General features: G+C 56.8%; 5 protein-coding genes across 5 annotated transcripts; 2 read left to right on the plus strand and 3 right to left on the minus strand.

The window, feature by feature from the left end:
• Positions 1 to 495: 495 nt before the first annotated feature.
• Positions 496 to 2,416, minus strand: VTJ04DRAFT_1160 (uncharacterized protein; the record flags this gene model as incomplete). Its single annotated transcript, XM_069358818.1, has 2 exons — positions 496 to 1,065; positions 1,124 to 2,416. The coding sequence occupies 2 exons, from the start codon at positions 2,414 to 2,416 to the stop codon at positions 496 to 498; spliced, it is 1,863 nt and encodes a 620-aa protein (XP_069223769.1).
• Positions 2,417 to 4,015: 1,599 nt separating this feature from the next.
• Positions 4,016 to 4,937, minus strand: VTJ04DRAFT_1161 (uncharacterized protein; the record flags this gene model as incomplete). The annotated part of the gene is made up of 5 exons (XM_069358819.1): positions 4,016 to 4,147; positions 4,206 to 4,463; positions 4,531 to 4,591; positions 4,652 to 4,866; positions 4,932 to 4,937. The coding sequence occupies 5 exons, from the start codon at positions 4,935 to 4,937 to the stop codon at positions 4,016 to 4,018; spliced, it is 672 nt and encodes a 223-aa protein (XP_069223770.1).
• Positions 4,938 to 5,511: 574 nt separating this feature from the next.
• On the plus strand, positions 5,512 to 8,381 carry VTJ04DRAFT_1162 (uncharacterized protein; the record flags this gene model as incomplete). Its single annotated transcript, XM_069358820.1, has 2 exons — positions 5,512 to 7,957; positions 8,026 to 8,381. 2 exons carry the CDS (start codon positions 5,512 to 5,514, stop codon positions 8,379 to 8,381), a joined length of 2,802 nt encoding a protein of 933 aa, XP_069223771.1.
• A 94-nt stretch (positions 8,382 to 8,475) lies between these two features.
• VTJ04DRAFT_1163 (uncharacterized protein) lies at positions 8,476 to 9,450 on the minus strand (the record flags this gene model as incomplete). The annotated part of the gene is made up of 2 exons (XM_069358821.1): positions 8,476 to 8,763; positions 9,355 to 9,450. The coding sequence occupies 2 exons, from the start codon at positions 9,448 to 9,450 to the stop codon at positions 8,476 to 8,478; spliced, it is 384 nt and encodes a 127-aa protein (XP_069223772.1).
• Positions 9,451 to 11,267: 1,817 nt separating this feature from the next.
• Positions 11,268 to 12,657, plus strand: VTJ04DRAFT_1164 (uncharacterized protein; the record flags this gene model as incomplete). The annotated part of the gene is made up of 5 exons (XM_069358822.1): positions 11,268 to 11,397; positions 11,507 to 12,225; positions 12,284 to 12,373; positions 12,453 to 12,572; positions 12,637 to 12,657. 5 exons carry the CDS (start codon positions 11,268 to 11,270, stop codon positions 12,655 to 12,657), a joined length of 1,080 nt encoding a protein of 359 aa, XP_069223773.1.
• Between the last annotated feature and the right edge of the window lie 1,346 nt (positions 12,658 to 14,003).

A 14,003-nucleotide genomic window follows, 5' to 3' on the forward strand; every position in this document is an offset into this window, starting at 1 on the left:
TACCTGAGTTAGTTGTCTTCAAAAAGAGGGCATTCCCATATCGACGACAGCAACACAAACAGCACAGCAGCCAGGGAAGCAGATATGTGGTAGTCCTTCTCACAAGATTGGAGAGCCGGCGGAATCGAGCGTTCATATCTTGCTGCTGGGAAAGGCAATGCCGGACGTTATCCTCACCCGTCTTGCCCTCCCAAATCTGGCATGACATGACCAAGCGATGTTTAAAAAGATAGGGCTAAGACTCAACCTCCAAGAGCAAACCACCACTCCATCCTTTCCCCCCCCGCGCCCAATTCCAAACCTATACGGATCTTCAAAGGCAAATCCCTCCAACATAGCGGCGCAATGGTCCCGTCTTCCCATAGCCAATCCAACCCAGCAACTAGGTAGGTACTCCCAGACCTGTTACTTACATCTCTCCTGGCACTTCCTCTTCCCGAGCGAAGACGACGCAATCTTCCCACGCAGCAACGAAGATAAAGCCAATCGCGACTTCTAGTTGCCTTTGTCCTTTGCCTCCGCGCTGTCCGCGCCTGCGGTCGTCGAGTCCACATCCATCTTACCATCACCAGAAGAAGCCAGAGGGCTGTCGTCGTTTATCGACGCCGGCTCCTCTTCAACCGGCCCCTCGAGAACCGTCGGCACGAACCCCGCGTTCTCACCACCAGCCGTGGCACCACCTTGATTAGTCGTAGGTGGCGGCGGCGGCGTTCCGGCGTCATGGCCCCTCCCGCTGTTGCTCGCCGACACGCCGAGGGGCGACTCACTGCCCTCGGCATTCCTGGCTCTCGCGGCGTTGACGATCTTTTCGGTCTCGCTGACCCCGACCTTCGCGGAGGTCGCCGCGGCGGACGAGGGGGCGTCTCCCTCTACGCCGATGGCGCGGTCTTTGTTGTTCTGGATTTCGAGCAGCGCCTCGCGGTCGAAGCGGATGACCATGCACGAGAGGTTGTCAGTGCTGAAGCGCGACAAGGCGTGGTCCACAAGAAGCTTTGCGGCGGCCTGGGGATCTTGGATGTCGCGCACCAGGTCGATGGCTTCCTGATCGGTGCAAACGTCCCAGAGCTGTAGATACAATCATTAGTATCAGTAAACAATATGAGGGCCGTCGCCGTCCACTTACCCCATCGCATGCGATGAGAATGAACTCATCGAGTTCGGGCTGGATGACCGTCTCGGTCGTGTAAGGATGGCCCGTCACCAAATCTTTCATATAGCTGTCACCCAGGGCACGTGTGACGGCGAGCACGCCGTTGACGCGGTTGTTGAGGATCAACCCGCCGGCGTTTTGTATGCGCCGCCCCTCATTCTCGTCGCTGCCCTTGTGGTCGTACGACAGCCGCAGCGCTTTGCCTTGGCGGCAGAGGATGATACGGGCGTCGCCAACATTTGCCGTATACAGGACGCGCTGACGCGTCGCGACGCTCCGGAGCTTCGCGTGAGCTGCTTCCGCTGCCGCCTGCGATAACAGCTCGTCCGATTTTGCTGCCTCTTCAGCTGCCTTGGCGAGAGCGGGAGCGATGGCCTGCGAACCCGTCGCAGACAAACTGCTCGGCACACGGTCCTCCCAGCGCAGTACGGCGATGGCAGCTGTGCAGCCGCTGTTCTTGAGCGGAAGCTTCTCCAGCTGCGCGTCCACCGCCGTGAATGTTTGGTCGAGGAGTTCGGGCATCGGCGTGTTGGGGCTCTTCTTGATCATCTCCTCCAAAATGAGATGCAGTTTCTTGCCGCACCAGTCGGCCGCAAAGGTACCTGCGTGTCCGTCGAAGATGGCAAAGTACCCGTTGTCGGTCTCGATCATCTCCTGCTCCTGCACACCGCCCTGACTTTCACCTGCCTCTGCTATTGCCAAAGCCGCCTGGTTGTTGCTGTCGGCGCCGATGACAGGGGCTGGAGTGTGGAGGAAGTTGTAGAGGAAGGCATGAGTATCCTCCATGGTGCGCCGGCATTTCTTGTTCCTGTCCTCCCAGACGCCCACGCGGAAGGTCGATCGCGGGCCGGGAAGCGACTCGCCGGCGGCATTGTTATGTTGGCCCTGGGGCACGGTGAGGGCCTGGTCCTGCTTGCCGAGCTTCTGCAACGGAGTCTGGTTCGAGGGCTTGGAGTCAGCACCCAAATCGCTGCTGCCGCGATTCCCAGCTTGTGAGAAGAGAGTGTTTTTGGCTTGGGCAATCAGGCTGCTGGCCTTGCCGCTCACCCCGCTGCTCCGGCGTTTCTTCTGGTCTGTCGGGCTGCCCGAGCCCGTCGGACTGCTGTTCCCGCTCCGCTTCTCGGCGCTGCCGGGAGGTGGGGTTTTGCGCCCCGCGCCGCCGGCGTCCTTCTCTGGCGACGGCGACTTTCTGCCGGCCTTGTCCTTGGAGTCGGAGTTTGGGGACTCGGACTTCGAGGGTCCCGAGCCCGAGCTGCCGCCAAACATCCTATTCAGCAAGCCTCCTTGAGCGGAGAGACTGAGCCGCTTTCGACCTGCCAGGTTGGTTGTCGGGAAGGACAGTTGTTGTTATGAAGGAGTTGTTCGTGAAGAGTGTTGACGGGGATGCGGTCGCCGGCGGGTACGGAGTCGTTCCGCGGACAGAGATCGTTCAAGATATCGAGGTTTGGTGAAGTTGGTCGGTCGAAAACTGGCGGCCCAGTCGATAAACCGGCTTTCGTGGGTGTTGAAACGTAGAGCGGCCCTGTAGCGTCAAGTTGAACCGCTTCGTTGTTGGCCTCCCTCCGTTGTTTCGCTCGGACGAAAAAGCGGACGAAACTCTCAGTCGGCGCAACGCAGTTTATGTCAGATATGTTCAGGCTTTGGTGTCTGGGCGCTATGCTGCAGCGTGGATGGATGGTCAGGCGGGAGCACGCGCTGGGTGGTGCCAGGGGTGGGAGGGTCAGGTCTTTGGTTGAGTCGAGAGCGGGATGAGGGGTCTTAAGCGCCGTGATGATGTAATCCCAGAGACAACCAAAATCAAGGACCAGACCCCTGAATCCCTCAGCCTGGACACCTACGACGGCTGTTGGGGGGCAGTGCAGGGCAGTAATGATGGGTACCTGCGATGTTGTGTGAACTACTTACATGTGGCAGAATCTTGGGCAGACAAGGCAGTGGGTTGGCTTTGCGACCCGATCGGCGTCGCAGAGGGCGCCGAATTACAAGCTTTCGCTGACCGATGAAGCCAATGGGGATTTCTTTCCCCTCTGTCACACTGGAACCCACTTTTTAACGCCCCTCCTAACCCGCAAGCTAGGGCCTGGAACACCCGTTGCGCTGCACAACCTGACCCATCCGCTTGGGCTTGAAGGTTCCATGGATCCCAAAATGGCGATGCATTTGTCTATATCACTCTCGTCCTACACGGGACACTTACACCCATTTCCCATGTTGCCAACAATACCGTTGCGTTTAATGTCTGAAGATGGAGCTTGACAAAGGGACATTGTTCATGTGTCTGCTCCAAAACACGCATCGTTGCTCAACAATATTGCTAAAAACAACAGCGAGGAAGAGGCGTGGCCACAGCATAACAGGTCAAAAAATCGTCCATACCCAAGCAAGAAAATGTAGGCATCATTCATCTTGGGATCAAAAGCTGGGTCACACAATTGGTAGGGTATTTGAGCAACAGCCCACACACAGGGTTGTGGCCAACAGTCTCCATCATACGAGCGGAGGGCTTCAAGGAGGCCTCCTTCGGCGTTCGAAAGAATACCTCGGTATGTCTGACCTCCCAAGCATCCATCTGTCAAAAACCCAACATGACGCTGAAAACGCCGGACCATACAAACACAATGAAATCCACAGTACCCAAACTCCTCCATCCCGCGGTTTCGTAAGCAAGTACAATTACCCTCCCCCAGAACGTTGCCATATCAGAAATGAGCCCTTGTTCGCCATGACGCTTTGGATATCTGGTCAGTGGAACGGCGCGTGGCAAATATAACCCTGCCGGAGGGTTCATCGTTGAGTTTGAAACAAACAATATGTGCAGGTATTTTGGTAGCCGGGTGGTCGTGCTCCACGGCGTTGGGTGGCCCTCTATTTCCTCAGGCTGTCGAGGCGAGCCTGGAGGTCATCGTCGCCAGGGTCGGTCCCTCCGCCGCCGATCGCTTGGGCAATCCGAGTCTCCGGCACCGTTGCCGTTTGCAATCCCGAAGGCGTCTCGCCTAGCTGTAAACGGATCCATGGTTAGTTGGTGGACGCAACAAGAGCTTGCCAAATCACCTACCGCTTGACTCAGATCCACGCCGATCTCCTCGAGGACTTGTTCCACCACCTCGTCTCCCTCTTCTTCAAGCCCCACATCCATCGCATCGTCAATGGCATCGTCCATCATTTCCTGGCGTTGCTCCATAATGTCGTTCTCGCGTTCGAACTCCATGGCGATGCGCTGAAGGGAAGGAAGGTTCATTGTACGATTCATGCTGCCGAGCGCCATCGTGGCGCCCTTCATGGCCTGCATCATCTGTTCATTTGTCCGGTATGTCTGGAAGTCGGAGCAATGTTAGCGGCCCGCTTCGAGAGATACATGTGCTAGCTGAGAGAGCACCGACCTGGAGACGGAGGGAGACTTTTTGGAGTTGACTCCGCATGCTGTAGAACTTCTCGATGTACCTAGATCAAACTGTCAGACGCGGCCCAATTCGAGGGTCAAACCGTCTCAGGCTCTCCCACCTCCTGGTGCGAACCAAGTCCTTTGCCTGAACCTTGCAAGCACCCATCTGGCCCTTTTGCGCGCTCTGGCGGATCTGGGCGATAAGCGTCTTCTCTTGCTTCTCAAGCTTCACACGCTGCTGATCGAGCTCGCGGATGGCCTTGTCGAGGAGGCGCTGGTTCTTGCGCAGGCGCTCGGCCGGCGTGATGCGCTTGCCGAAGGCCCATTCTAAGATCTAGGTCGAACGACGTCAGCGCGAGGCTCTCTACAGCCGCCTGGAGTTTGGTTGGTATTGCGTACATTCATGGTGCCGGGGTTGCAGCGTGTATTTCGAAATTTGGCGTCTCTCAATATGCGATAGTCATCAAGAAGAGGGCTGCGTGAGCGCAAGCAGAATTGTTTCGACAGGACCGGTTGTTGTCGCAGTATTTCGTCAAGCCCGTCAAGTCGAGCAAGGCAACAAACTGGAACACAAGCGCCTCTGTGACAAGCTGCAGCATTGGGGTCAAGGCAGGTGTCCAGGGAACGCTGACGTTGGCGGAGCCAGGGGTGATTCCGCTGCAGCCCCACCACAACCAAGCACATGACCGCCTCGATACCTGCATTGCCTACTAGGAAACTCGCTACGTACATATCTCTGGGATAGATATCGGAGCCAATGAGGTCACACAGCGGCCCCTCCGATCTTGGCCCTCTTGGCTCGGCAAGTGGCGCGTTTTTACCGGCTCGCTCGTGCCAAACTTCGTCCCAAAATCATGCTTCAAAGCAGCCCCCGAAGACCTCGACAACACACGATCTCTCGCCTTGACTATGACCACGTTTTGAGTGATTTCCCTTAATTCCCCTCCGCTCGACCGACTAGCACGGCGAACCAACCGCAATGAGCCAGGACTACTTCTCGCCCAAGGGCAAGGGCAAGGCCAAGGGGGCGAGGAGGAATCCCAGTGGCAATGACGATGCCGGCCCAGCCAGCCCTACCGGCGCCAGCAGCCCAACCCGCCAAACCTCGCCATACCCCCCGGTCACGTCGAATCCCCCAGCATACATGACCGTTGGCACCGGCTCATCCCAATACGCCTCTCAGCTTCAGGCCATGCTTGAGCAAGACTCTGGATACGGCGGCAGCATCGCTGGCGACGAAGTTGGCCCCTCCATGGCCGCACATAGTCACACATCTCCGTGGGACGCCGCTACCCACCCCGACCAGCCGGTCCGTCCCTTTGCGGCGTCTTCTTCCTCAACCCCCGCTCCCGACCACCGCGCCCAGGCTGGTGCTGTCCACCAGCTCTGGTACAACCAGCACCGAGCAACCCTTGGTCGTGCCATCACCGCTGTCGTCGAGCTTCTGAGGGAACTCCAAGAAAAGAACGCAGTATGGCCGGCCCACTACCCCTCCGTCCAGCGCGCCGCGCTCGATGCTCCTTCGAGCCCGAGGCCGGGCATCCGCCATTCATACACAGCGAGCGGCGACTTTTCGTCATTCGACTCGCCGTCTCCCATGCTCCGGCGGGCCATGACCATGCCTGAAGACATCCAACCAGAATCGAGCAGGATGGCTGAAGGCAGGACGACGGGTAGTGAACCGCGGCTTATCACCCCGCAGATCGCCCAGGAATTCTCGGTTTTGAAGCTGGATCTCAAGCTTGGAAACCTACATCAAGCCGAATTGGTGCACTCCCTGGAAAAGGCGTCCATCGCCTCCTTGCTTGATGGAAAGATCCAGTCCAGCATCCGGCACCTCCAGTCGCTCCGGGAACGCATCGAGGACACCTCCAGCAAAGTCCTTGTGACAGGTGATCTCAACGCGGGCAAGTCGACCTTCTGCAACGCCCTGCTTCGGCGAAAGATTCTCCCGGAAGACCAGCAACCCTGCACCAGCATCTTCTGCGAGGTGCTTGATGCGCGCGAGAACTACGGCATCGAGGAGGTGCACGCCGTACACAAGGATGCTATTTACAACAGGCACGACGAGACCACCTACGATGTCTACCCACTCCAGGACCTGGAAAAGATTGTCGTCGACAACACCTTGTATATGCAGTGCAAGGTTTACGTCAAGGACGTCCGGACTGTCGACGAGTCGCTGCTCAACAACGGTGTCGTGGACATTGCGCTGATCGACGCCCCCGGTCTCAACATGGACACTACCAAGACAACAGCCATCTTTGCCCGCCAAGAGGAAATCGATGTTGTCGTCTTTGTCGTTTCCGCCAGCAACCACTTCACGCAGACCTCGACCGAGTTCATCAGGGCGGCGGCTGCAGAAAAGGCGTACTTGTTCATCGTTGTCAACGGCTACGATGCCATCCGGGACAAAGACCGATGCCAGAAACTCATCCTCAACCAGATCAGGGCATTGAGCCCTGCGACTTACAAGGAAGCCGGCGAGCTCGTGCACTTTGTATCGAGCGCTGCCATCCCGATGGCGCCCGCTCCGCCTGGGGGCCCCGGCGGAAGCGGATCGGGCAGCTCAAGCGGCGGAGGTTTTGATGACCCGGGTGATGATGACCCGAAGGGCAAGGGCAAGGCCAAAGAGATGCAGCGAGACTTTTCGGCCCTCGAGCAGTCGCTTCGCAGATTCGTTCTGGAAAAGCGTGCGCGGTCCAAGCTGGCCCCGGCTAAAACCTACCTCATGAACATCCTCAACGACTTGAATGTTTTGGCCACTGTCAACACCGAGGTTGCCCAGGGTGAGCTTGACCGTGTCACCAGGGAGCTGCAGGAGCTTGAGCCGCAACTCGAGACGACCAAGCGGGCAAGGTCGGAGGTTAGCGAGAAGATTGACCACACCATCGAGGCGACGTGCAAGGACGTATACGACTACTCGCGGTCGACCATCAACAAGGCCATCGCCCGGGCTGGCAAGGACAACCTCGGAATTCCGTATCCAGGTCTCTTCAGCGCCTTCCAGTACGCCGACGATCTCAAGGAAGCGATGCTCTCGAGGATCGCGGCGTCGGTTGTGCATTGCGAAGAGTATGCCCGCAGCAAGACTGTCTCAGGTGTCAACATGATCAAGCAGCTCGGCCTCCTCCATCTCGGCAACGAATACGAGAATCTCAACTTCAAGTCGGACGTCATGTTCCAGGGCAAGAAGCACGCCCTCGCCCGTCAGGTTGATATTGCCACAGAATTCTGGGACTTCGTCGACTGGTCGACGCTCCTGCAGCGGGAGGAAAAGGCCGGCATGGCCCTTACCGTGGCAGGTGTTGTCGGTACTGGCGTCGTCAGCAGCTACGGCCAGATGAACATTGCCCTTCGCGCGGCTCAGTTGCTCGGGAACGATAATATGCGCAAGCTCATCATCCCCGGCGTTATCGTAGCAGGTACATTCCTATTGCCATCCCCCTTATTTCGTCAACCATTCCTGGTCTAACTCGAACTCCCCCAACAGCTGCCGCCATGGTGTATTACGTGCTCAACCAGATCCCGCACTCGCTGCCGCACCGGCTCAGCGCCAAGATCGCGTCACAGCTCGAGGCTATGGACTACGTGCACGCCAACAGCCACCGCATCTCCAACACGGTCCGCAAGGTGCTGCTCATCCCGGCCAACTCGCTGCGCGTGGGCCTGCAACGCTCCGTCGACCAGCTCGACTCGCGCCGCGAGGCCACCGTCAAGGTGCGCAAGGAGAGCAGCGACGCCCTCCGCTTCTTCGGCAACCTCGTCCAGCGCAGCGCGCACCAGCGCCGCCAGCTCGAGACTGTCGATCTCGATGCCCACCCGCCGGGGATGCATGGACACTTCTAAGGGGAGGGTGTTGCCGTTGATTGATATTTCTCTCTCTGCTCTCATTGACTCTGTGGGTGAATGGCTGCTAGAGTATGGCGTTCTTGCGGGTTTCTTAGGAAGGTGAAAGAAGAGGAGGATGGCACTTTGGCTTGATACAACACGCACGAAAAAATGACTGGATGGACGGAAAGTTGATGCCCTCTTTATAAATGATCTGATTTCCTACGTCATGGCCTCTGGATGGTCGAGCAAGAGGGGGGAAAACGACGAGTTCGCGACATTCATTTTCTTTGAGACGCGCACTCGCTTTCATGATGTTTTTCCTTGTAGTGAGCATGTACATAAACCTCTCGACCGCGCCTACACCTAGGCCTGTCCAGACTAGACCCGAGGGTGATTTCTGGCTTAGGTAGTTAGTCGCGCAAGCGAGTGTTGAGAGTAAAAGTAGCAAATCACTAGGTGAATGCGGATGGTGTGACGTCGCTTCTCTCGGTTGTGACTGACTTTGTGTTGTTGGATGTGTCAGAGTATGACAAAACGCAGACCCCGTCGGAGTGGGATGATGGGAGCTAGTGAACCTCTCCTGGTGACAGTGTGAGTAATGGTTTCCAAGTCTCCCCGGCGGACGGGAGGGAACTCTGCGGCTCGAGATAACCAGGCTGAGCAGCTTTTCAGGTTTATATTTAGCACTGCATCATATCGAGGCAATATTTCGAGCACCAGGTGCTTGGAACTACAAAGTACAGTCTGGAGCCGGCTTGTGAAGGCAACCTGGACTGATCATGCACTCAGGATTGGGTTGTGGTTGTGTCCCGTCGCAGGTTGGTGAAATCTGAGGAAATACCCGTCCGTGTCCGCAGCTCCGTCAGCATCCGGGGCTTGACCCGAGACGCGCCATCCTGCTGGATCCTTGAGGGAGATCTCGCAGATCCATACAGTATGGAAGAGGAGAACACTCGATTGGGCGCACATGAAGAATTACATCACAAACGCTCATAGGTACTCCGTACGGACCCAGGTCCTCAGCACTCCTATCAGACCCGAGAGCTATATCATTCCCCAAACGGCGCGTACCGGGCCGGGCCATGGGCAGGCGAAGAAAGCCGGAGCTTGCCGGCCCCCTTCAACCGGCGTCGTCTTCTTACGATGGTGGTCAATTGGTTTCGCTTGAAATGCGGACAGTGGAAAAGTTTCCACGGCCTCGGCTGGTGGAACCGGCGGAAACGGCTGCCGATCTCAGGGGCTTTCGGCGCAGGTACAGTAGCGCCGCTAACAGACGCGTTCCCGAAGAACGCGGCACGAAAGGTTGCACGTTGGGGGTGGTGGGCATTCTCGCTTCAGCTCCTTTCTGGACTTCTTCCGAACAACCAGAGGCAGGTTGTTGGTCGATACTTAGGTCTGAGGTGCCGTCGGGATGAATGGATGGATGATTTGAAGAAGTTCCCGTAAGCACGCTGTGCTACTTGCTCGACAAGGTGGTCGAAGAGCATCGCAGGCCTCCTACCTAACCCTGCCCCTCCCCTCCCCTTGCCAGCCAGAGACGCCATCATGAAGCCTCCTTCGCCGTCTGCATTTTGACGTCGACATTGTTTCAAAACGCTTGCTTTTTCATCCCGCCATCGGTTGGGGCGTTTTGAGGTTTTTGAAGTCGACGAGTGAGGATGCGACTTTGAAATCGCGATTGGAGTTCGGGGAGACGAAATTGGGGGTCGGTCCGTGCGTGGGTCCGCTTGGGTCCGGCTGGGTCCGGCTGCAGGAGAGACGCAGGAGGGAGCGGCTTGGCACCGGTCGCTTTTCTTTCTTTGCAGCTTGTCAAATCAGGTCAAGGACGGATTGTGCAGACGGAAACCCACTTGGACCCGACATCCATCTCAAAATGCTAGTGCAGCTCGAGGAACCTAAGGGGGACCGCGCCTGGCCCGAGAACAGAGTAGTAGTAAAAGAAACCAAAACTTCTGCTGCATCAATTGATATTTCCCAAGTCAACAAAAAGTTGAAAAAAAAATCGCCAACTCCTCCCCGAGATTTCGTAACATCGTCACATGCAAGCTGGGTAAAGCTTCAGGAACAGGACGCTTGCTCTGCCCACCAAAGCATTGCCGGAACCCTGTGGGTTGCAACGCGCTTTTCCTCAATCGGCATCCTCCCAGGGTACCTAATCCACTGAAGGTTACAGTCCCCAGCAATCCCCAGCTCCCGTCCGCCCTTCCACCCCCGTTCGACCATTCGGCCCTGCGCTCCCAGCTGTTGCTGCACCAATCTTTTTTGTTTCCTCTCTCCTGGCCGCCTCTCGAGACCCGCCTGGGGCCTGGCCTGCTTGCCTGTCTGTCTGTCCCTTTTCCTCCAGCCGACCGACGACCTGCCTGCCCTGTCCGACTGATTGATCCGTCCCGTCTCCCGGCTCTGCTGCTCCAGCTCTTCCTCTCTTCACTCACCATCCGATTCATCCATCCTGCATCTCTCGAGCCTGGCCATCACCACCAGCATCAGGCCCCGAGTCGGCGGTGTTTTGCTGTTTGGCGCACTTCATACCTCAAGTCAGCCTCTTTTGTCGTCAGTGCACGACGACGCTCCGGCCGCTCGGAATCTCCGCGCAATCGACCACTCGCCGCCTCCTAAACCCCCCTCCCTCTCTCCACTTGGCCCGAGTGTCATTTCCCGGCAGCAAAGCAATCCCCCCCTTGCCGCACCGTAGTAGTTCTCCCAAGCATTGACCACACACACGCCTTTCACGCTTCTCTTCTCACTCGCTTCGCGCACCACCCAACCACACCATCACCACCCCGATCTCCATCGATCGAATCCTTCAATTCCGCGACCTTCGCCCATCGCCGGCCTCCCCCATCCGCGCTCCGCTCGCCAATTGCGAATTCTACCCACGCATCGCATCTGCAGCCACGAGAGATGGATTCAGGCCGGTCGAGCGACGTGTCGCCCGAGGCGATGCAGGCCCGCATCCAGCAGGCCCGTCGCGAGGCGGAGACTCTCAAGGACCGCATCAAGAGGAAAAAGGAGGAGCTCGCAGACACGACGCGTGAGTGCCAACCGCCGCCGCGATCTACCTCGCGATGCCCGAAAAAAACCAATTCCATCGCGACATTGACGGAAATGAAATGGCGACTGACGAATTACCCCTTTCACAGTGCGCGCCGTCGCGGCTCAGGCCCATGAACCCATTCCCAAGAGCCAGCTGATGAGGACCAAGAGGACGCTCAAGGGCCATCTCGCGAAGATCTATGCTATGCACTGGTCGACCGACCGGAGGCACCTCGTGTCGGCGTCGCAGGATGGAAAGCTCATCATTTGGGATGCCTACACAACAAACAAGGTCCACGCCATTCCTCTGCGCTCATCCTGGGTCATGACCTGCGCCTACGCCCCGAGCGGCAACTTTGTTGCCTGCGGTGGTCTCGACAACATCTGCTCCATCTACAACCTCAACCAGAACCGCGACGGTCCAACCCGCGTCGCCCGCGAGCTGTCGGGTCACGCCGGCTACCTGTCGTGCTGCCGCTTCATCAACGACCGGAGCATCATCACCTCGTCCGGTGACATGACGTGCATGAAGTGGGATATCGAGACCGGCTCTAAGGTTGTCGAGTTCGCCGACCACCTCGGCGACGTCATGAGCATCAGCCTTAACCCTACGAACCAAAACACCTTCATCTCGGGTGCCTGCGACGCGTTCGCCAAGCTCTGGGATATCCGCGCTGGCAAGGCCGTCCAGACCTTCGCCGGCCACGAGTCCGATATCAACGCCATCCAGTTCTTCCCCGACGGCCACTCCTTCGTCACCGGCTCGGACGATGCTACTTGCCGCCTCTTCGATATCCGCGCCGATCGCGAGCTGAACTTCTATGGGGTATGTCTAATCGAGCCAACCTCGCAGTTGACCTCCATGCTGACGCGCCTCTCTCTAGTCGGAATCCATCAACTGCGGAATTACCTCCGTCGCCACCTCCGTCTCTGGTCGGTTGCTGTTCGCCGGTTATGATGATTTCGAGTGCAAGGTACGTTCGGCCCGGCCCGTTCTCCAGGGCAGTCTGTTTTGTTGTGCCTGCAAGCATGCTGACAAATTTTCCATCACAGGTCTGGGATGTTACTCGGGGCGAGAAGGTCGGCTCGCTTGTGGGCCACGAGAACCGCGTCAGCTGTCTCGGCGTGTCGAATGACGGCATAAGTTTGTGCACGGGTTCTTGGGATGCTTTCGTAAGGAACCGCCCTTCCGTCGATGGTGTAGTCTTAACGATTCCATGTACTGACAACCGAACAGCTCAAGATTTGGGCGTATTAATCGCCTTCTGGTTGCCGATATCACGTAGCCCTCCTGGATAACACGATCGCGCACGCGGCCTACGAAAGGATTATCGAGTGCTCATTACAACTGCTTCTAATTTTTCCTTTGGTGGAACACGACCAGCTTAATCTACGACAACGGCGTTTGCCGGACGAAGTCATGACGACAATTCTTCACCCAATACCCTCTTCTCCCGGCACGCTTCGCGATCATTTATCCTGGCTTCGTGTTTTCGATACCAACCGAATTCTCTAATCTTGACTGGCACTGAAAAAAATACAAAGTGGCGGAGCACCACGCAAACAACCCCCGCCCAGACGTGGCGTTTCCTTTTTTCTTTTTCCGGTTCATGACCCGCCGCCCTCGACGCCCCCCTTCCCCCCGTTTTCTGTGCATCATAGTTTTAACTTTGTTTTCCTCGGCTTCGTCTTGACGGTGGCTGTATTACAACCATTTATACTATTTTGTTGTTTTTTCTCATCGTCTTCGACTTCTCCGTTTTTTCTTCTCGTACTCCTTTTTTTAAGAGGAGGGGGGTGTGCCCGTTCTGTGCCAGCCAGGGTTGGTTTCCACAAACAGATCAAAAAAGAGGCAAAAAAAGACAAAAAAGCAAAATCTCTCGACAAGCTACGTCCTCGATGCATCTCCCGGCTGCTGCTCTCTTTCTCCGGCGTGGGCTTCGATTTGGAGGGTTTCGTCCGTCGTCCGTCGTCCTGGCTATGGCAAACGGTCTGGTTGGTGAAAAGTGGAAACAGTAAAGAAGAAGACGCTGTGTTTAGGTCTTGGGGTGTTGTTGGCAGTGGTGGCTTGTGGTGGTTTGGGAAATGGGGGGAGGAGGGGGAATGGAGGATGGGAAGGGAGGAGCATGATGGATGGCGGGGAAAGGAATGGCATGGAAAGGCGGATGGGAGATATGTTTCTGATTTGGGATGTCTTCTCTGTTTTGTTTCTTTTTGTATTCCAGTTGTCTTGCTGTCTACGTACCTACCTACCTACCTGACCTACCTACCGATCTATTTCCTGTTGCTGTTGGTTGTGCTATCTTTATATATCTGGCGCGCGTGCGTATGTTTGGTTGGGAGGAGGGGGAAGAGTGTCGCTGGGACGGATGGATGGATGAGATGGTGGTGGTCTTGACGCTTTGGGGTATATCGCCTACCTTGACCTTGCTGCTATGAAGGGCCAGTGTGCATGTGCCACTGTGGCCTTGGTGGGAGGAGGTTGAATCTTTCTTCCTCGGGATGGCTTTGTAAACTGGTTGCCTGGGTACTGTTGCTACAGGTTGTTAGTCTATCCATATGAAATGCTTCTTTTTAGGACACACCTCTGGGAATTGATACAAC

This window comes from Mycothermus thermophilus, assembly GCF_041956435.1.
Source record: "Mycothermus thermophilus strain CBS 625.91 unplaced genomic scaffold VTJ04scaffold_1, whole genome shotgun sequence".
Lineage (NCBI taxonomy): Eukaryota > Fungi > Ascomycota > Sordariomycetes > Sordariales > Chaetomiaceae > Mycothermus > Mycothermus thermophilus.